The sequence below is a fragment of the Chroicocephalus ridibundus genome, chromosome 3 (genome assembly GCF_963924245.1).
Source record: "Chroicocephalus ridibundus chromosome 3, bChrRid1.1, whole genome shotgun sequence".
Lineage (NCBI taxonomy): Eukaryota > Metazoa > Chordata > Aves > Charadriiformes > Laridae > Chroicocephalus > Chroicocephalus ridibundus.
Window position 1 is genome coordinate 38,528,255 of NC_086286.1, and position 22,620 is coordinate 38,550,874.

The following is a 22,620-nucleotide window of genomic DNA, read 5'->3' on the forward strand; positions in this document are numbered from 1 at the left end:
AGGGGCCATGCTGTAACAAATGCTGTGTTCATGTGTGCAACAGTTCAAGTTGTCACCCCAGCTACTTGCAGGGGAGCCTGAGTGCGGTGAGGGGAGCAAGAGACACCGACTTCGGAGAGCTGTGACGGAAAGCGTGGGCTTTACCTTCCTGGCACCAAGGTCCTCGCTCATCACATTCCAGATGTGAGACCCAATTCTGGCTGGACTGCCAAGGTATCACGTTTTATAAATATCAAAAAACCAAGCAATCAAAACCCTACTGCTGTTCAACATCGTACAGTTTGAGAATGACTTTCGCGCTGGCTGTCCTCCTGTACATGGAAACATTCGCATCTTTTTTATGCACAGAATCTTCCTGCTATTTCTGCAAAATATTATTCCTAAATATGGCCTTGCTACTTCTATAAGTTACTTTTCCATCATTGGCTTTTGTTTTGTCAACTTAATAATCGAGATAATGAATGCCTGGGTTTAAACCTGTTTTTGAGATCCCCCCAACACAGAAAAAAATCTTGATGGAAACAGGAACCCTACCTGCTGTTGAATATATCATGATGTTCACTCAACACATCACAACCAGCTCAACCACTCAGCAAGTCACAACCAATGCAAACTTCATTCAGAGAACAAATTGGCTTTTCCAGGCTACCGTGAATTTTCAGTTAGTATCAATACAGTATCGGTTCCTATTCGAAATGATAAATGTTAACTTCTAGAGCCTGCAGAGGATTACCAAAGCAGAAACTTTAATATTTTGCGTATCACAGTGTTTAGAAAAGCCAATGCACTATTAATGTCCTGAACAAAATCTTTGGATTCCCATACCTTAAAACTTTCCTTGATATCCATATTTTACAAAAGAATGCTGTTTAAAACCAGGAGATCCAATTAAAATTACTTAACACGCCCTGACCAACAAACTATCCGGGTACCCCAAAAACGTTAGGGACAGCTTCTCTCCTTGTACAGGCAGTTCAAGCAGAGCAAGATTAAGCAGGCCTCCATCTCATTAAGTTCAAGGACACCTCCATCCCAGTCTCTCTACATCTTAAAAAAAAAAATAAAAATATCTAGATCATTATAACGAGACTCTAAATAGCTCAAAGACAGCCAAAGGGGGACTCCAAGGCGGAGGCATTGTGAAAGAAATCTGTAAGGCTACTGACAGAAGACTCCCATGCAAATCAAGCGGTATGGACACAGTCTGCCATGCCGTGTCGATTCCTCTCTGCGTTGGTTTTTTACAGCCCCAAAAAAGAGCCATAACACAAATGGGTCTCTAAACTATACAAAAATTGTCAGGGGCTTCTCAGCCTCTGGAAGAGCTTGGGCTGGGGAGGCAGAAAGGTCATTTAAAATTACCTGTTTCAACCAGCTGGGCTGTAAATGTTAAGTTATGCCACAGATCTCTGTTCAGGATTTCACCCTGAATGGCTTACCCTGTCTTACATAGGAAGTCTGCAGCAAAGCTGGAACTAAACCTGGAGATCCAGATTTGATCTTTCTTTTCTTAATCATAGCTCCAAGCCTCCTTGAAACACAGGGCAAAATGGGAATCTATTTAATTCTGAGTGCGGGTATGAATTTTACAGTTTGAAGGTATGGCTTTGTTTATACGATGACTTCAAAGGTTTCCATTAATAAATTAAAAAAAAAAGAGAAGTGGTGTCCTGGAATTTTTTACCTCAACAGACCTTAAATCGCATTTGTAGGTATTCTCATTAGAGAAACAATGGGATTTTGTTTGAGGAAATAATTAGCTTCATTTTGATAAATCCTTTTCTGCCAAATGGCAATAGACATACGTTTTGAGCAAGAAAATAAACATTTTTTTAGATCAAGCTACAGCTCCCAGATTAATCAGAGTCTTCTGTGGGAAGTCTTCCTCTCTGGGTAAACTATGCCTTTGTGTTGAAGGGGAGATGACATGAGCTGTAAAAATGCTTTCATCTATGTTATACAATAGTTCAACTTCCTCTTAAGAAAAACCCAAAAAAACCACCAAAACCACCAAAAAAAAAAAAAGAAAAAAAAAGAAAAGAAAAGAAAAGGAAAGAGGATTATTTCTCTCTCCCTTTTCCTTCATCATGATCTTACTTACACCTTGCCGTAGGCAATCCCGTCATTTTCACAGATTTTTGATTCCCTCATGAAACAGACACTCACACTTAGTATAATCTTTCTCACAAACATTACCGAAAGCACCAGGGAGCCAGGCTTGTGCCTGTCTATCCGTGGGATGCATTTATATCCTGTCTACACAGATGTACTTCAGAATTAGCAATAACAACATTTTCTGAGTTCTCCAGCAAAAAGCTGCCTCCAAGTTCAGGACTGTCTGTGCCGTAAAGTCAAGTCACTCATCCTACCACAGGCCCCGGACCAACAATGAATTTACGGGTAGGATTTAAAAGTAACGACTGATTTAGTACAAGTAGTTGAATGCTAAAATACACGGGTATACCCAAGTGCTGTGTGGAGGCTTTTTTCACACGCCTTGTCAAGTGGGAGTCTACATTGCTTTAAGTCAAATGTTAAAGAGCCAAGAACCAGGCTGACTTCAGGGGAGCAGAAGACAAGCACAGCCTACACCTTAGCTGTCCGACACGAGTGGGAGCTACGACACGAGGGGGAAAAACCGAACCAGTAGAAACTACCGCGCATATCTTAGATGGAGTTAGGAAAAAAAAAAATAAATCACTGAAAATTGGTCAAAACCTGATCAAATACATAGATTTATGGGCGTAACAAAAAGAGAACACTGTCCTTTTGGAAGGTCGGTCAGTATTTCTTTTCACTCTTGTGGCCCTGCTTGGTTATTTATACACAATGTTTACACAGAAATAGCTACACTTATTTTGTCCAATTAAGTGTAATCCGGTCTTACCTGGCAGGTCCATATCGATGTGATAATGAACCCATCGTCTCTGAAGACGTTGAAGATTTCAATGATCCCCCGTGAATAACCAAACACGGAGATACTAGCATCTGATACTGCCAAGTTAAATGTGAGGTAGTCGGTGGGCTGCAGAAGATGTCTTTGTTTATACAGGACAAAAATCACAATGCTGTTTCCAAACCAAGACAGCCAACCTGGAAAAAAAATTAAAATCCGTGAAATCAAAAAGCACAGAAGGCAAGAAGCAGTTCAGTGTGTAAATGTGAGATGTCTCTTCTGAAACTATGCTTTTGTACCGCTAGAAACAAATTAAAACAGGTTATCCACTGGAAAATCTACGCATGAAGCCTTTTTAAGTAGCTGGGTACTTTTCAGAAGCAGGAACAAATTCCCCCACTCTGGGAATAAAGCAGAACACAACATGAAGAGCTGCTGCTGCCTCTATCAAAGACCCACCATTTAAAGGCCTGGGTAAGTTTGGGGTTTTTTCCCCTAAGTGAGCAGACGAAACTTATGGAACTCTGATCTAGTTAAAGATGTCCCTACTTACTGCAGGGGGATTAGACTAGATGACATTTAAAGGTCCCTTCCAACCCAACACATTCTATGATTCATTCTATGATTCTATGAAAACGTAACCCGTGGGAAAAAAAGGAAGGAGAAAGGATTGGTAGGGTGGACCTGAGACTACAAGAAAACTGCCCAAACCGGCAGCTGCTTAAGTACATTGTATACAACAATGCATACCAAAAGTTCATGCACGTAGCCCGAGAGCCGCTTTACCAGTCCTCTCTCGAGAAGTGCTGCCTTTTCCAGCTAATGTGATTAAGTTTCTTCTCTTAGAACAGTCTAGGATCTCCTTGCAGCAAAGCCTGTCCCAGATGGGAATATTTTTCAGCAATACACCTGTTAATCTATATGAAGAGAACATTGAGAGCAGAACTTTCAGAAACTTTAATGTCTTTTTTTAATTTATTTTGAAAGGAAGTTGTGTCCTCTCTTACTCTCCAGGAACAGAGATGCCTGACTTGTCTCTGTCTAGTTACATGACGAAAACGCAAGGGAGATGGCTGCAAATTTGTTGAAAGTCAGCCACTTAGCTGGAGAGACCAAGAGTTTCCAAACGTGTCCCCACCAATCAGTGCAAGACCTTGGTAGGTTGCATCCCACTTTTTGGAATGGTGTAGATGTGTAGAAACCAATGACTTCTGACAAAAGGTTTACTCAGAAGCATCAGACTTAGTGTTGAAAATGGGGCATAGCCAGTGGCTCCAGGGCAGCTGCTGGAGCGGGGCTGAGCGGCCAGTCGGGCAGCACTCGGCTCATGTTTCCACGTTCCAAACCAGCTCTGCCACTGCCAGTGTAGATGGCCTCGCTTCACCTTGGCAATGTGGAGGGAAACACCAGCTCTTTGGAGTGCCTGCAGCCTAGGACAGGTTTAGGAACCCAGTAGCTGGTGGTTTTGTTCCCCACAGTTGATGCCAGGATACAGCATTAACTACACGGAGAGGGAAAAAAGCCTTGATCCTGAGGTCTCTATCCAGGCACAAGCAGCAGATATCCCAGAGCATGGGTGCTGTACATTGACATAGCAAGAGGCGAATACATGCACTGAAAAGCGACGTGACATGACAGCATTGCACAGCACCTCTGGCTATTCGAAGGAGTTCACGAGATGAAGGATGGCTGACGGGTTACATATTGTAGCAAGAGGGCAGCCGCCTTCCTTCAGGAAGCATTAACAATCCCACATGTCGGGAACCCAGTGCTGCCCTGCTGGGCTGCCTCGGCTAGGATTGCTGTGCCTCAAAAGCAGAGGCTTGGGAGGAAATCGCCTCTGAATCTCCGGGCCACCTGGGAGCATCGTGACCTGAACAGAGAGGTTGGGTACTTACCCAGTGAGGTGCTGCGGGTAGCCTGGCGCGGGAGGGGAGGTGGTTGATGGGACAGCCTCTGTATGGCACTACGAACTGCTTTTTCTAGAGAGCAATTCCCTTTTGGTAACTTCTCTTTGCAAAAGTGCCGAGCTGCTGCTGCTCTGGCTTGCTTAGCAAACGTACAGGGTTTACTAAAGTGCTTTTGAATGGGGAAGAGCTGACGTGGCAGCCGATGGTATTAACCAGAAATAGTCACTGGTGCAATGATACACTGAGATACAGACAGACAGAGATATATATATATATATATATGTCTCATTATAAAGATAAGATCAAGAATAATAAATACATCTTATTCTGGCCACTAGGTGACAATGTTTCTTAATCGAGTCTCGTTTCCAACAGCTGCATGCAGTTCAAGTCAGGAATTGTTTCTGACTTTTGTCTGAGTCTAGGCATTACAAACAGGCACAGCGGGGCCCTGGAGGAGGACGGCTTTGGGAACGCACCAGGATCGTTTGCAATGCAAACATGATAGTTGTGCCTTTGGAGTACTTCAGCTCTACCTTCTGCAAGGCAAGGTAGTTTTCAAAGCAGCAGGTACAGAAATGTTTTCCCTGTCAATATGAAGACATCGCGCTAAAATGGCAGACACAATAAAATGGCACCTCCTTCGTAAATAGCAGCATTTTGTCAAAGCAGCGTAACGGATAGGAGGGCTACCCTAAAAATGTCATACACGTGCACTTCCTGGGAACATACCGAGCAAATTCCCCCTAGCCTGGAGGGGAAGGGGGGTTTCAGTTAAGGCATCTTAAGGAAGGAACTGAGCAAAACGTTACAAACCAATACACATAGTTTAGATGGAGGTGACAGAGACACAGGATTTGCGATTATTTTTTGAAACTACATTCACAGACTGAGGGTGGGGATGAGGGAAGCGTCGAGGGAGACAAAGTTACAGAGCGAGTATGTCTTCTGCAGGCAGGCACAATCCTTTTAACCAAAGCAGGTGGAGAACCTGCACCGGCAAACCCAGCCCCTGAAATGTCTGATCTGTCTGGGTGGTAGACATATTAATACTGCGATAAAAAAACTGGAGGAACTCGATTCTCAGTAAACTGTGGAGTAACAAAAACAGGAGTCACATAAAAATGCAAATCAACCGGACCAGTGACTATGGGACACTGGATCTCTGCACCATCAGATAGCTGTGCTGGTCTGGGGTGGCTGACTATATTGACTGACTGATTTTTAACTTTGTTTTCATTTTGTTTTGTTTTGTTTTAAACCAACAAACGACCCCAAAACAAACAAACCAACCCAACCACAAGAACACCTCAATAACAACCTCTCTACCCCCTCCCCTGAGGGCGCAATAGGAAAAAAGCTCCTGCAAATGCAGTGCAGAGGCAGCAGAGCAATAGCTCTGACACTTTCCGTGAAGGTAGGGATCTCCTCAACTGCTTCACAAGGCATTGGTGTCACCAGGTGGCATCTCAATAAAACAGGGGATAGAAAAGAAAACTGAGAGAACTAATTTCTTTTTTTTTTTTTGCAGGCTGCCAGCAACATTCAGTCACAAGAATATATGAAAAAAAACCCATGAATAAACACAAACCCAAAATCTATCCCCAGCACCCTAAGGTAATCCTGGTGAGAAAGAACAGGTTCCAACTGAGATCAAAATGTGGCTGAGGGAGGAAAAAAAAATAGCAGATAGGGAGAAACTGAGCACACTTCCACCCAACATAAGGTCTAGAGAGAAGTCACCACTTTTCCCCCACAAGCTGTAGCATTGGCTGATAGGGGCTGCTCATCAGCAAGAGATGCTGGCCCTTCTGAAGTGGCAAAATACACAGGTAACGTACAATTACTGAAGTTTGTTAACACAGGGCAGGACAGAGCAGCTGCTGTGAGACTGGCAGTATCAGAGCAGAACAGGTTAAATGAGTGTTGATAAATGCTAAATACTGAACAGCTAAAGAATCACCTTCACTCCTCAGACACCCACAGAAAAGTACTTGGTACCACATTTGCAGACATTGGGAGTTAGGAGGAACAGGACGGGCAGCAATATTTAAAATGCTGTATTGCCCTTATATAATTCAGTAGCAATCCTTCCCCTGGAATAACACCCCCTAATAGAGCATTTTAATCCACAGATATCAAAAATACTCCAACAGAGAATGCTGGTGCTTTCACCCATGATCTCCACGGGAGGTGCGGGAAGGCTGTCAAGCAAGCTGGCGGTAGTCAGGAGCTAAACCCCATCGACAAAGTCCCGTATCATATATATGCTGTCCGTCAGCCTGTGCAAAGAAAGCGCTGAAAAAGCAGACAGCAAGAGCGACTACAGATATTGAAAACCTCTCTGCTGAAAGCGACTGGGAACAGCGAGACTCTTCAGCTTTGGGAATAGCTAAGAGGGAACACGATAATTTTACAAAGATTTCTGCCAAATCACTCAAGCTTGAGCATCCAGACATACCCTCTTTTATTACTCTCATGCACCTGAGACGTCCTTTGAACAAGCAATAAACACCTGAGGCTGCGTGCAATTTCATTGTTAATGTTCAATTTATGTTTTTGCAGAGTTAAATTGGGTACGAGGGAACTGATAGGTCTGAGCTGGTCATCCACATTTCCAATAGACGACTGCATCCATGCCCAGCTAAGACAGGTTATTATGCTTTGCTCTTAGACTTGTTCTTATTACACATTGTTGCACGGCCTTTACTTATGAAATCTGACATGCATGAATTAGAAAAATGGGGGTTACAACTCACCCATCTGCAGTTTAAAATATACACGGAGCCTTAAGTGGAAGAATTCAAGACATGAGAGCAAAAGGTGAAGGCTCAGTGTCACAATACAAGCTACGCTTTTCCTTCAGCAAATAACCTTATCTCTAGGACAAAAATTGGACTGAGCACCTAGATATAGAGCAGGCATGAATGAAGTCAATTACTGACTCAACTACCTATACACAAGCATAAATGTCTATCTGAAGAGGTTTGCTGTAAAAGATTTTCAGCCTAGAAAACTTCATTTAAAACAGTGACGCAATCTAGAGAATTTGCGAAGCAGTCATTAACTATTGCAACTGTGAAGTGACCCGGCTCTGTTTTTAGTCTTCGCTGCTAATTATACGTACACAATATCCTTCCCAGGGCGTATTGCCAATTTTGGCAGGATGGAGAAGAGTCATCATGTTTTAGACTTGACAAAGCGTGGAGAGATTATTTGTTCAATAAATGCGATCACTCTGTAGATGAATGTTTTGTGAATAGCGTGTTTCCTTTCCCACCTTCTCAGATTTATCTGTCAAACAATGTCCTGAAATAACGCTCATTCTGTCACTTGTCAAGTAAGAGTTTACAGTTACCATTCAGAAACGCGTGCCATTTAAAGGCATCTTTGGGTCTTGTGGTCTCTTCCAGTTTTCTGATGGGACTGGTAATGCTCTCAGCATGCCTTTCTGATATGAGCACTCACAAAAAGTCAGAATTTGTTCTCTAGCAGACATTCTCTCATACTGATTTAAAATTTCCTCTTATGCCAAATGTTTTTCCTACCAGGCCCAGTTAATCGTGAAACTAGGGAAAATGAACACAGAACAAATTGTGTATAAATGCACAAAAGAATGATTTACCTAAGAATTCCAATTAATAATTATGGAGAAAAAAAGTGCTTCGGGCTTCCCCCTTCCCCCCGGCCCCCGCAGGTCTAGGCTGACTTAGCTAGCAGCTGTGGACAGTACTTTTAAATTGCACCTAACAATTTAAACTACAAAAGGATTCTCCCACAGTACTATACCACTTAGGGGAAAGGCAAAAAGGGGTCCGATGTAATGCTCGCAAGAGGACAAGCTCCCCGCTGTCTGTCAAAGACAGCTCTGAGCTCACGGAAGGGAAAGATGGAAGCAGAGCGCTGCCTTCAGACAGGGGATGCTGATGCAGCTGACCCAGCAAAGGGAAGCGCAGTGGCAGCTATTGCCTGCAGCTAGTCCCTCTAAGCTCGCTGTGATGGCTCACCGCTATGGGATCGGCATTGCGTTTTTCCCCTGGCTTTGCTGGTCCCCTGGCCGAAGCGTTAGCAAGGAGAAGGATGGCACAGTGACTCAGATGCCAAGAAGCAGTGCGGCGATCTCAAAATCCACCAGCATTTGAAAAATGCACTCTTACACTTTGATGCCGGTTTGCTTGTGACGTCAGTGTGCGATACCTATTCCAGCACGGGCTGTGAGCTCACGCCTCTGTAGAGTATTCTGAGAACCCCTCTGTCTGGATCTGAGAGCTTGGCTGGTGTATATGATACATACATCAGTGCCCTGTCACATCTGACATCCATGCTACCTGTGACATGTGAGAATTTCCAGAAGGGGACACGCAAAGAGGCCTCATCTCAGCAAAAGGTTTTTAAATCACGGTTCTTGGATATTCACATCCTCTGTCAAGATGCGTGACTGTGGAAAGACTTGGCCAAAGATAGTTGGGTATTTTTGACTTCGTCCTGCGAAGGTGAAGAGATTCAGAGATGGGGTAAGGGCAGGCAATCACAGACATCCCTTTGGTGTCGGAAAAGTACATCAGAATTTGCAAAAAAGCTGCACTGGCACACTTAGATTCAAAAGAGAAGAAAACACGTAGCAGTTACAGAAGTGTAATCACTGAAGCTGTTTTCCAAGGGATCAATAAACCGAAAGTATGAAATATGAACATCTTTGTGACTTTGTGTAGGGAAATACTCATAGACTCCTGCAAACGCAGATTGTCGTTCCAGACCCATAAAGAAACACAGGTAGGGGAAGGTAACACAGGGGCTGGCCTTTGTCCTCCAATGCCAGAGGGCAAGAGGGTGTTTGTGTAATAGAGCACTCTGTTGGGCCACATTACTGCTCCCCAGACAGAGTTATCGGCGTACATAAAACTAATACTTGTGAATTGTTATGGTCGCTGCTTGCAGAAGTGTGGCAGAAGACCTTTGAGGTGAAAAAGACACAGGGACTTTTCTGATTTATGTATTATTAGCAGACATTTTTCAAAAGTTCCTCTTGCTAAAAGGTAAACCTACCTCCATCACATTTTAACCAGGTCCACACAACACTTAACTTGGAGTAGCGCTATTACGGGTTATATATACTCTGCTAGAAATGAAACTTGAATTTTGAACCTGGAGGTAAGTTTCAAGAATAGCAGGTATGACATGCCAAGCACTTCTAAGCTTGCCAGAAGGATCTGGGGCAATCAAAACCCAACAGACATAGAACCTAAATGCTCAGGCACCTTGGTACTTTAAAAAGTATTTGCTAGAAGATGTGTGGTCACCATTAGGAAGCAGCAGAGGAAAACACCTCGGTTGGTTGATTGATGGAAGAAGTTTGAACTACCAGTGTGATGCAGAGGCAATACTAGGAGGGATCGGTAGAGCCGAAGAAGTGTAAATAGTGTAAATATTAATGTGAACGGCGATGGCAAGACCTTGCATGGATGCTGGATTCAGTCCTGGTTATAAGTTTTGGTTTTTTTTTTTTTTTAAAAAAAAAGAATCCAGGTTGGAAAAGACAGCGTAAAAGGCTGCTAAGATTATATGCTGGGTTGACAGGGGAAAGGATATTATGACAGGAGAGAAATAAATAATTAAAAAACCCCAAATCAACCAACGAAACAAACAAAAAAGCCCCTCACCTGCTTAATATAGGAATACAAAGGTTGACCACAGGGTATGATCATTCCTTCAGGAACAGAGAGTGCTGTAGGACATTAATTTCAGGCAAAAACAAAAAAATAAAAATCAATGAAGAGTGACAAAAAAGGGTATAAAATTGGTGTGATCACTTTAGCTAAGAATTTAGGGAAAGCCCCCTACCCAGTAGAGAAACAAAATCAGGAACAGGCTGTCAATTGGATGAGGGGTAGCAACATCAAAAAAAACCCTGGCCAGTTACATGAGGGAGCACGGTGGCTTCGTAAATGAGATTATATATTGTCACAGCAGAGGACTGGCCTTGCTGACCTAAGACGTTCTTTCTAGTCTTAAGTGCAACTGATTAATTCATTAGCTGATGGTGCAGCCACTTCCCAGCCATTCATGAAGGGATACGCAGATGTGAACAGATTGGGGATAAATTGGAACAACACTGATTTATCTCACCGCCACTCTTCTAATTAAGTCTCCTAAGACAGAAGCCATACATTTTTCTACTAGAATCTCTGGTTTTATGCTAAACACAGCTTTCTCCTCCCTAGTTCCTACAGGTAAAAAAAAGAAAGTATCACGTAAACATATTAAAACACTTAACGTTTTACATTGTGACTTCCACAGACCTTTCTCGAGCATAAGCTGAGGGCTAGTAAGCTACTTGCAAGATGTGATGAGCTTAGAAAGAGGAAAAAAAACCTGTTTAGATCAATCATTTAAAAACAGAAATATATTTGTGGATGCTGTTTCGAAGAACAGATTTAATAAAAGTTGTGTTTCCTTGTATTTTCCTGGGAGGTTTTTTGGTTGGAAATTTTGATGACGTAGCAAACCTGCATTTTTGGAAATTTCATAAAGTTTCCTTGTATCCTCCAATGAGTCTGCTCCAAATAGACAATATTTAAACAAACAAAACAAAATTGTGCTGGGATCAAACTGACTTCATATTGGGTGCCATTTTCAAATCCTTATTATCCACTTACAATACGTGCCTTGCAACAGGACCAAAATAAGCACACGGTATTGTGACTGCTAACACGGGATAATGTTCTAGTACTTGGATCTTTCATAGATCCTCTTTGAAGAAGTCTATTTCTATGTGCATCAAACGTTTAAAGCAAGAGCAGTACAAATAGTTTAAAAGTAGTTTAAAACTAAAGAACCATATTTTCTATCTCTGCAGGAGACAGTTGTAGGATGACAACTCACCATCAGCAGTCAAAACTCTGGAAATCACAGAATATTTATTCAGTGCTACCGAGACACAAGAAAACACAGAAGTATCACGTACTTCTGATAAGGTACTTTTTTGTCTTCCCTATTTTTTCCCCCCTCAAGATTTAGGCATTGATTATTAATCTCTTTTTAACAAAAGAGAAAGAAGTTGCATTTTCTAACATCCAGACCCATTAGGGATGAAAGCCAAAGGAATTTGAACTTTATAAAAAGCTCTACATAGGAGCTTACTTTTGCATCCGAGCCAAGTACGTACCTAAAGCCAGTAGGTAGAAACCTATGATAGTCTCTCCTTGCTCTGTTACAGCTGCCTCCCTGCTGAGAAAACTGATGTTGTTGTTCCTCCAGGGTGCCTGTGGAGAAAACTGGACAGACATTTTCAGCAGAGCTTATGACCCAGAAATTGCCCTTTCCCCGGTACGTCCCAACAAAATGAAATGGTTCCAGCCTTTTCCTCAGTTTCTGCTCCCTGTATTAGAAGGAGCTCTTCAATGAGACTAATGATCTAAAGAAGGAAATCTCAAGGGACAGGAGCTTTGCAGCCTTCTGACCTGTTCTTCTTCACTAATCCTATCTATTAATACAACCTGTGAAGCTACAGCCAGCCCGAGACAGCAGATTTCCTCACATCCTTATTACTGCTACATGCAGAAATCTTTAATGAAGAGCGTGTATCTGACAAAAGGACGACTTCCTTTAAAATAGCGTGATACCACATAACCTACAGGCTTGCAGGCACACCCACAAACTCAGCACATATTGATACGTTGCTAAAATAGCAGTACTTTTGCCGTTCTGTCTTCGCTGAAGTTTTAGTTCAAATGAAAGTGAAGAAAAACCTCACACAGTTTTAAAAAAAAAGAGAAAAAGAAAAAAGGCACAGTAAAAAACAACGGTGTCGCCGCCTGAGAAAGTGACTTTAACATAGCAGAAGAAATCAGCTATGAAGCTAGTTTACCAGCAGGATAGTTGCTAATTTAAAAAGAAGGGAAGATAATTTCTAGCATAGGTTGAAAAAAAATTTTCTAAGTCCTTTGAATCATATTTTTAGACTGCTAAACATCCTCCAATCTAGTATGCTCCAAGTATAGTTGGATTTTCCCGCGCTGTTGAAAAATGAGATTTTGTCTCGTTGAGGAGACACTTTACATGTGATCTAAGTGAGTCAGCCTGCAGTATTTTTAGACTTTACTGAGGTATTGATGATTGTATTTCAGATATGGCCTCTCTTACCAACCAGGTCGTTGTCATAATTAAAAAAAAAATTTAGTCTGAATTAATTCATCTGGAGAAGCAAGGTTTTCCTGGTGAGCCACACACTCTTGCTGCACCCAAATCCCTGTGTCCCTCTCGGTGCCCTGACCGGCTTGTCCCTTCCCACCCTGGCCAGCAAATCAGCCCCAGTGGTGGCACCTGGCCGAAGGAACCAAGGCACCTCACTGGGAACCTCCACTGTCCACGGGCTGGTTATGTCCCTCCTGAGGGTAGATTAATTCCTCCCATCAAGCTTTCCCTGTGCTTGTTATGACAGCCTCACCAGGAGAGAGGGGAGAACAATCCTTTACAGCGAGAAGGCAGAAATAGCCGCGATGTGGTGAAAGATGGAAGCCTCTCACCTTACTGCTAATGGTGAAGACAGTGACCCACACACTCCACTGAAGTCCCTAAGGGCGCCAGGCCAGCCATCTCTCCTAGGGGTCACTGGAGCGCTGCTCGCTCTGTCTCCAACCCAGAGTCTGCAGCATGGGTCCTGCAGCTTCTGCAGATTCCATTTAAGCAGATAAGTGGCCTGACTTTCCCAGCTGCTAGCCACAGCCCACCTCCTGCTGGATTTTGGTAGATACCTCTTCCTAAGTTTGTCTAAAGACAGCTGGAGTTTAACCCTGACAAACTTCCTAAAGCACACTGCTTAGTGAGACTGTGACAGAGTGATCCCGGTACGTATCAGTTCAGTGATTACACTGTTCCATAAAAACGGCCCTAGCAGTGCTCTCAAGGCCCAAGTCTTTCATTGCTGTGCTCCTGCAACAGTCCCAGGTTGTCCCCAGTATTCCCACCACCACCACCAGCCCTGGGGCATCACCTGACCAAGCGGCACACCCCTCACAAGGCTGTCTGGCATGCCTGGCGCATGTGGCCTTTTCTATGCTGTGGTGCTGCTGTCTGAGGCTGCCATTTAAAGTGTCCTGTGGTCCCCAGCAAAGATGTGGACACGCTTCAGCTTTTGCAGGGAATACGTGCACAATCACAGCTTTTCAACATTGTGCTACAGCGGCCATTCCTAGCCAGTTAGCTGTCTGTCTGTCTGTCTGTCTGTCAGTGGATCGCTGGAGGGTGGGGGTACAGTTGTGCCTGAAGGCTGTGCTCAGGGACATCCAAAAATGCTCAAGACAACCCTCAAAAAAGCCCAGCAATATCACCTACTCTTCAGGACAAGGAACTCGGGTCAAAGAAGAGGTCCTCAGCAGAGAGCCCATCACAAAGCCTGCGTCCACGGATGCTCATGTCTTCACTGGAGTGTATTTCACCACCTATCAAGAGAAAGATTTGGAAAAGGATGACACTTTGCATTAAGCAAAAATAGTCTACCTGGTTCATGCCCCCTCTATTCTCTTGTTGAGAATGAATCAGCCACTCAATGGCCTGCTTGTGGGACAAGCCTCTGGGCAAGAACCCTCAGCCTTGTGAGTGGGAAGAGAACAACTCCCTGACGAGTTTCCTCCTACCATGAGGCACGTCTCACCCCATGCAGGTCACTCCTGCTGCGCAGCGAGGACCTGGTGTCCTGGAACCAAGTGTTGGTCCCCACCTTGCAGGAAGCCACGCTCATGGCAAGTACAGGGAGTGCTGATGTACACCACGGGTGGCACTGAGGTGGCAGAGGATGCTCACTAACCGCTGCCCCTTATGCACAAGCAGTTTTTCCGTGGCGTTTGGCACAGGCCTGGATTTCCACGTCTGAGTTTGGCATCTGTTGTCACGCAAACGCCAGTGTCCGTGACTCTAAACAGGGACAGAGACAACCAGTGGAGAGCATTTTTCATGTAAGCCGTTCAAGGAAATGGTGTGGCTTACATACATGTGACCTCTTTAGGCATAAGAACTTCAAGTGCTAACAAAGTAACAATGATCATTATTTCCATTTTGCTAAAATAAAAGGCAAATCATATTATTTGCCTTGTTATCCTGAACTTGAACCTTGACTTTTCCCAGCTGCGAGTTTCTTTTGGTTTAATATAAATACCGCAGCTCCATGGACACTTCAATGAGAAAGTCTTCTGTCAAGCCTTGCACCTTGTAATAATAATGAGATTTAAAAAAAAAAAAAAAAAAAAGAAAAAAGAAAAAAAAGGGGCCTTTTCCTATCAAGGAGAAAAAAAATAACAATCAGGGTGACCTGCTCTCCATGGTCAAGTATCCCTTTAGATGATTTTCCCCCCCACCCAGCCTTCACACACTACGCTGAGTGACTAATATCGTGGCCTGGTTGCAGTTTTTCTCCTTACTCCCTCCGGTGACATCCTTCAATAAAGGACAGAGGCTTTGCAAACTCCCGTGGTTTGTTTCATGTGTCCCCGGGTCACTGTACTTCAGAAGGAGAGGAAGGTTCTCTCTGCAGATTACAGTCACCTCGTTTCATGTCTCAGTGCTCCGGTGGCGACCAATTTGCTGGCCTCACAGAGACTATCCCTGAGTGCTTCTACTATCTTTGCTTTGAAAAGATTACAGCAGCATATGCTGTGGGCAGTTCTATAAAAAGGTGAAGAAAACTAAAATGCTGTGGTAGTATAGAGAAATTACTGTGTTCGACATAGCTATGAGTGTGGCAAGGCTTGTAAAAAAAGCTGATTTGGACACGACAGGACCCCAAAGTGCCCCCTTCCTAAATATGCAGGAGCTTCAGGCTGGCTCCAGAGAAGGCACACAGGCAATGAATGCGACCTGTCTCCAGCGGGAATCGAGGCTGCAGCGGTGCCAGAGACCTGGCCGTGAGGGCTTTCTCTCCGCAGAGGGCAGGCGATCTTACCCGTCTCCCGACAGGTCAGGCAAGGAGCAGGCGCCCACCCATCGCGCGGGTCTGGGAGCAGGAGAAGCAATACCCGCGTGAGCCCGCCAATTCAATCCTCCAGCAAACTCGAGGGCATTTTGGTCCTCCCCTCCCTTCGAGGAAGGGACTTGCATGAGCAGGCCAACCCCGCACACCACCCTGCCACCTGAAAGCTAGTGACCTTACCGATGCAAGTAAACACAGAATTTGGATTGCAGGACCATCAGTAAGCCACATTTTCATGTCTAACAGAAGCTGAGACTTCTACACTGTGTATGAAAGAATATAAGAAATTAATACTCGTGGCTGCACTTGAGGGTTTAATGCAGCTGTTACTGGAAGGTTAATAAAGGAAGAAACCCTCTGAAAGCACGGATACCTCAGGATACCCGATTAAAATGAGTGATGACATGACCAGGTTAAGACACTACAGGTTAATAAAGCCCATTTTATGGATACTCTGGACCAACCAATGGTCTCTGAGGCAGCAGACAAAGCCAATTTAGATCAGATGTAAGCCAGCAGGTAGCCCCTATTTGGGCTGCTAAAAATGTGTGACAGCCTTTTAATCCCTACCCACCTCTCTAAACTCTTTCAAAGTGACATATATACCAGCACAATAAGGCAAGCATCACAGCAGCATCACTGGCCTGAGAGACTCAGACTAGTTACGTTAGAGTTCAGTCAGTTACATGAGGGAGCACGGTGGCTTCGTAAATGAGATTATATATTGTCACAGCAGAGGACTGGCCTTGCTGACCTAAGACGTTCTTTCTAGTCTTAAGTGCAACTGATTAATTCATTAGTTGATGGTGCAGCCACTTCCCAGCCATTCATGAAGGGATACGCAGATGTGAACAGATTGGGGATAAATTGGAACAACACTGATTTATCTCACTGCCATTCTTCTAATTAAGTCTCCTAAGACAGAAGCCATACATTTTTCTACTAGAATCTCTGGTTTTATGCTAAACACAGATTTCTCCTCCCTAGTTCCTACAGGTAAAAAAAGAGAAAGTATCATGTAAACATATTAAAACACTTAATGTTTTACGTTGTGACTTCCATAGACCTTTCTCGAGCATAAGCTGAGGGCTAGTAAGCTACTTGCAAGATGTGATGAGCTTAGAAAGAGGAAAAAAAACCTTAGATCAATCATTTAAAAACAGAAATATATTTGTGGATGCTGTTTCGAAGAACAGATTTAATAAAAGTTGTGTTTCCTTGTATTTTCCTGGGAGGATTTTTGGTTGGAAATTTTGATGACCTAGCAAACCTGCATTCTTTGAGATTTCATAAAATTAGGGGTAGGGTTAGGGGTAGGATTAGGGGGTAGGGGTTAGGGTTCATTAGAGTTCAGTTTACTGGCTGTTTCCAGTACATTGTAACAGAAAAACCATAAGAATTAAAATTTGTGTGTGACAGGAAACATATGATGTATGTTGCTAACAAGCAGCTGTTTTCCCTGAGGAGCACCAAGAATTAGGGAGCTGCTAAAGGAATGATTTTATCAGAAAGCTAGTGTAAGTTCTCACAGCGCTACTTTTGCACGATACCCGTTACACATGGATTAAAGAAAGGGAAAAAAGAGGGAGGAGGCAAAAGGAAAAATATGCAGAAGCGATGGGTTAAAATAGACCGTAAGCAGATAGAAATTGGCTCTGGAATAAAAATACAGTTTTGCCTCTGTGGAAGGTATAAAATTTTGTCAAATTTTACATACATAAGAATCAAGGGGATTTCAAAGCAAATCCAATTGTATATCAGTAGGAACATCTCTACATAGAATTATTAAAATAGATTATTTCCATTTCCACTTCACATTTTTCATTATAATATTAATAATAAAATGAAAAAACTGTCAATATCCAACAAGACACCACCTAGTCTTGCAAAGAATAATCATGCAATGATCAGTTACGCCTGTGGATTTCATTGAGGTAGTCAGAAAGTGCACTTCATATCAGTAACATGATTATTCCAAAATCAGATCACGTATTTGTTCACCACTTCCATGAAAATACATTTGTTGGTATGATTTGCATAGAGTCTTTTCTAACACCCACTGAATTCAAAGGAAAAAAAATCCTGTAAACAGATAGGGTCGGTAACGCTTAAAACATGCCAATGGATGACCGGGAATGCACAACACTTGGAATAGCTTACCTGTAAGAAAGCAGACCTGAATCTGCTCTTTTGTTGCTGAGGTTCAACTGGTGGTAACATAGCAACCTCCAATTTTATAAGAGAAAACCACATCTGAACTGTTTCAATTGAAGAGTGATCATAATGTGAAACGTGCTCAACCGTTTATGTTTCGAAACATGCCCGTTCAACCCTAGACTGTTCCCTTGCTGTGACATTTTCGCGTGAAAACGAGTGCACTCGATGCATTCTCTAGTTGAATGTCCAAACCACACTTCAGCTCCCGTGTTAGGTTACTTGCCAAATTCAGTTAAGAAAATTACTACATCACATAATTAATATATTGTAAAATCCATGCTTCTGCCATGATTTTAATGGCGTTTAGCCTACTCTGCTTCATACTTTACTCTCATTCTCATCAATCTTGAAAGTTAATGTTTCTCTGAGGAATTGTGTTCTGTAGCTTGCCACAGATCTAGAAAATTACCTGTCAGAAAAAAATGCTTGGTTAGCGCTTATTACTGTAATATACAGTTTGAAAGTAACTATTTCTCAGGGAACACTGTGTTTAGACTGATGAAAACAGACTATCTTACAACTTCAAATATAGGCTACTTTCATACTGAAAGATGACTGAGGAGGAGGGAAAACCGTCTTGTGCAGATTAGGTGGCTGAGGCTTTGTGTTATTTAAACTCCCTGCTCTGAGCTGAACTTACACTGAGTAGATTCGGCGATGCTAAAGTAAACCAAAACCCTCTGGGCAGCTGAATCAGTTCATGAGAGACCGCAGTGAAAAGCGGGGAAGTCCTGCTTCTGAGATGATAGAAAGGGACCAGGAACTCTCAGCAACCAGTAAGAAAAAGTGGAAATTTGGCTGGCAGGCAGGAGCCTCTCTGTGGACTGGGGGGGGTTCAAGATTTGAGCACTTTTATTTCCAACCTGTCTTCATGAGTTGCAATGATTTTTCTTTTTTTTTTAATTAAAAAAATGTTATTGTAGTTCCTGCTCTAGTAAAACTTGGCTTTTTAGCCTTCAAAGCCTCCCAGTCACCCTTGGTGAGCTCATTATAGCAACAGGTTTAAGCAAACCTCCAAGACCAAGTCATATGAGGAGAGGCTGAGGGAGCTGGGCATGTTTAGCTTGGAGAAGAGGAGGCTGAGGGGAGACCTCATTGCCCTCTACAACTACCTGAAAGGAGGTTGGAGAGAGGTGGGTGTTGGCCTCTTCTCCCAAGTAAATAATGACAGGACCAGAGGAAATGGTCTAGAGTTGCGGCAGGGGAGGTTTAGATTAGATATTAGGAAGAATTACTTTACTGAAAGAGTGGTCAGGCGCTGGAACAGCCTGCCCAGGGAGGAGGTTGAGTCACCATCCCTAGAGGTGTTTAAGAAACGTCTAGACGTGGCACTTCAGTGCATGCTCTAGTGGCAGAGATTGTAGGTTGGTTGTTTGTGGTGGTTTGTGTTTTTGTTTGGGTTTTTTGTTTGTTTTTGTTTGTTTGTTTGTTTTTTGGTGTGTGTATGGTTGGACTCAATCTCAAAGGTCCTTTCCAACCATGAAGATTCTATGATTCTATGATTCCTTCAATGCAGTGGCTGACTTGGTGTTCTGTCGCTGGGGCACTTCCACTGCCTGTGTTGCAGCAGCACTTCAGTGCTCCAGTTGAGAGGGGAGCCCAGCCAGAGCATCATGTTTCCCCAAATATGGGCTTGCCTCATATCACATGCCTGCAGTCTCATGCGGAATTTACAGGCATCGCAAATACTGTGAACCACAAAAACTGAAGAAGATGCTACCACTTGCAAACAGAATCAAAACCCAAGCCAGCCTTCACAGTCACATACATTCAATACAGACCATGCTTGCTGGTTGCTAATAGTAAATGATATTTTATTACAAATTACTGTGAACAAACTTTTTTTTTTTTTTTTTAGGAAGTGAAATTAATTCCTTTGGTGTTGTTTCAAAAAGGCAAAATATACTGGTTTTTTTTGTCTGCTTACCAAACTCTGAAGCACGCTAGAAGAGGCAGGTGCACAGAATCAACTGTCACTTTGACTTATGTGAAGAAATCACTCTCTGCAGAAAAGGCAGAGCAAAACCCCCAGCATTTCAAGTATCAGCAGGACTTTAATGTCTGAAGAATTTTAAAGTTGCGTTCTAGGGACTAAGCAAGCTATTGCAAATTCAGCAAATTAGAGAATTATACAGGAGAGAAAAAAGGGAAACATAAAACATCTCAAAACGTATTTATGACAGAAGAAGAGAAATAAAGAATACTAACACAGGGAAAAGTCTCAATTCAATAAAACACACTTCGTAGCATTTACCCTTCCCCCTGGTGTCATACTTACCCTTCCACTCTTTCTCTTGAAGTGTTTGGGTTGTTGGCTTCAGTCAGGGGGAGGGAATGGTTAGAGGGAGCCATCAGTTTTCCTAGGTCTTTGCTGAGAGGACTATGTTGTCGGTGGTAGAGGTTTCTCCCTCTTCTTTGCCAGGAGAAGCACGACGTTGAAGCTGCTGATTTCTTCCCTCTCTTTCTAAGGTCCACTTGGGGCCATTTTTGTAAACTTCCTTTCATGCTTTAGACCTTGCTTTTTTATTTGGTCTGCAACTCCATCTTATACCTGAATGTATATGAAGATTATCTTACTTCTGTTGTATACTTCTTACCAATAAGATGGTTTTGTCCTGCTCCCAGGTTTACACTTAACTGTTTGCTGCTGAGTTCATAGCCCTGGACTGACACCCTGCGCCCTCTTCTCTTATCCCCCCCCAGTGCCTGCACTCCCCTCCCCTGCACCCAGGTTGCCACGGGCAAGCCCTCCACTGCCAGGCCAGACCTATATTCTCCTACATTGCAACATTAAAAGGGTGTCATAAATATTTCATTCTACACAGAATAACTAACTTGCTGCTCCTGGCTGTAGCAAAATTGCGGTTATGTCCCGTGATTACAAAAACCAAGTAAAACAGATCAGGAAATAGTCACCTGATAATTAAAAGAAATTGCTGTCACAGCTAAGCCAGCTAAAATAAAGTTCCAGGCAGGCCAAGGCAATTTGAGGCAAAGCAAGCCTGACGTGCCTTAATACTGCAACGTTGGTACATAGCCTGTGGCATGTAACTAGCAACAGCAGTGACTGTATTTATGGAGCTACAGGCTACACACATCAGGCGGTAGCTGGATTGGCTTCAGTGAAGTATTATTCATTCGTATCAAAATTATAGAACAAAGCAAATCTCCTGCTTAACTCTGTCTATTCTTGCCCTGTGTCGAATTATGCCCAGATTGATTCTGACCACTTTGAAAAAAGTGTGGGTTTCCTTTTTGACGATGCTTTTGCTTTATGTGCTCAGCCCAACATCCGAACTAACAAAACAACACAGACTTTTGTCTTAATGTGTTCATATGAGACTGTGTGCAGGCAGCATAAATGAGAGCAAACCCCAAGGCACCGTGCTTTCATTCCATCGCCTTTGCCATCATGTCTGAGAACAGAGCATGCGAGGATTTTGTCTTCATTCCTTTTATTTAATTTGTGCTTGCGTTGCACAAAACGTCCAGAAATTACCAGGCAGTAAGATTCACACCCCACAACTTCCCATTCAAACCTCAGATACGTTGGCTTCCTAAAACTTCCATTCAAACTGATGAGCTTTCCAAGGATTTAGCCACAATTAGAATTTAATCCTGGATTAAGAGAATACAACACAGGATGAGGAAATAACTGAAAACATAAATAATCTTAACCTGGTATGCTTCCGTCACCTGAATCCACTTAATTGTTTCCAGGTTCCAGTTGCTATTATAAACTATATACCATAGACTCCCATGAAGTCCTTAATAGTGGCATTCCAGTAGGTGTGGGAGCTGATAATAGAAGTGTCTCGTAATAATGACCAGTGTAGGAGACTGCTATAACAGAGGAATCCTAGATGTGCTGGTTTCACAGAATCACGGAATGGTTCGGGTTAGAAGGGACCTTAAAGATCTAGTTCCAACATCCCTGCCATGGGCAGGGACACCTCCCACTAGACCAGGCTGCTCAAAGCCCCATCCAGCCTGGACTTGAACACTTCCAGGGATGGAGCAGCCACAACTTCTCTGGGCAACCTGTTCCAGTGTCTCACCACCCTCACAGTAAAGAATTTCTTCCTAATATCCAATCTAAATCTACCCTCCCTCGACTTGAGGCCGTTACCCCATGTCCTGTCATAACACTGCCTGATAAAGAGTCCCTCCCCATCCTTCCTGTAGGCCCCCTTTAGGTACTGGAAGGCTGCTATAAGGTCTCCTCGGAGCCTCCTCTTCTCCAGGCTGAACAACACCAACTCTCTCAGCCTGTCTTCATAGCAGAGGTGCTCCAGCCCTCTCATCATTTTCTTGGCCCTCCGCTGGATGCGTTCCAACAGGTCCATGTCCTTCTTGTGCTGAGGACTCCAGAGCTGCACACAGTACTCCAGGTGGGGTCTCATGAGAGTGGAGTAGAGGGACAGAATCACCTCCCTTGGCCTGACGGCCATGCTTCTTTTGATGCAGCCCAGGATGCGGTTGGCTTTCTGAGCTGCAAGTGCACACTGCCGGCTCACGTTGGCCTTCTCATCCACCAGCACCCCCAAGTCCTTCTCCTCAGGGCTGCTCTCAAGCCATTCTCTGCCCAACCTGTAGTTGTGCCTGGGATTTCCACGACCCAGGTGCAGGACCTT

General features: G+C 43.4%; 1 protein-coding gene across 1 annotated transcript in view; it reads right to left on the bottom strand.

The window, feature by feature from the left end:
• The window catches only part of LOC134513815 (opsin-5-like), a 33,072-nt gene extending 20,980 nt beyond the window's left edge, over nt 1–12,092 (bottom strand). Inside the window, exons 1-2 of the mRNA XM_063330986.1 lie at nt 11,972–12,092; nt 2,888–3,093 (exon numbers count right to left, since the gene is read on the bottom strand). Of these exons, the coding sequence (XP_063187056.1) occupies nt 2,888–3,093; nt 11,972–12,092 (327 nt within the window). The remainder of the gene's footprint in view (nt 1–2,887; nt 3,094–11,971) is intronic.
• Nucleotides 12,093–22,620: the final 10,528 nt, after the last annotated feature.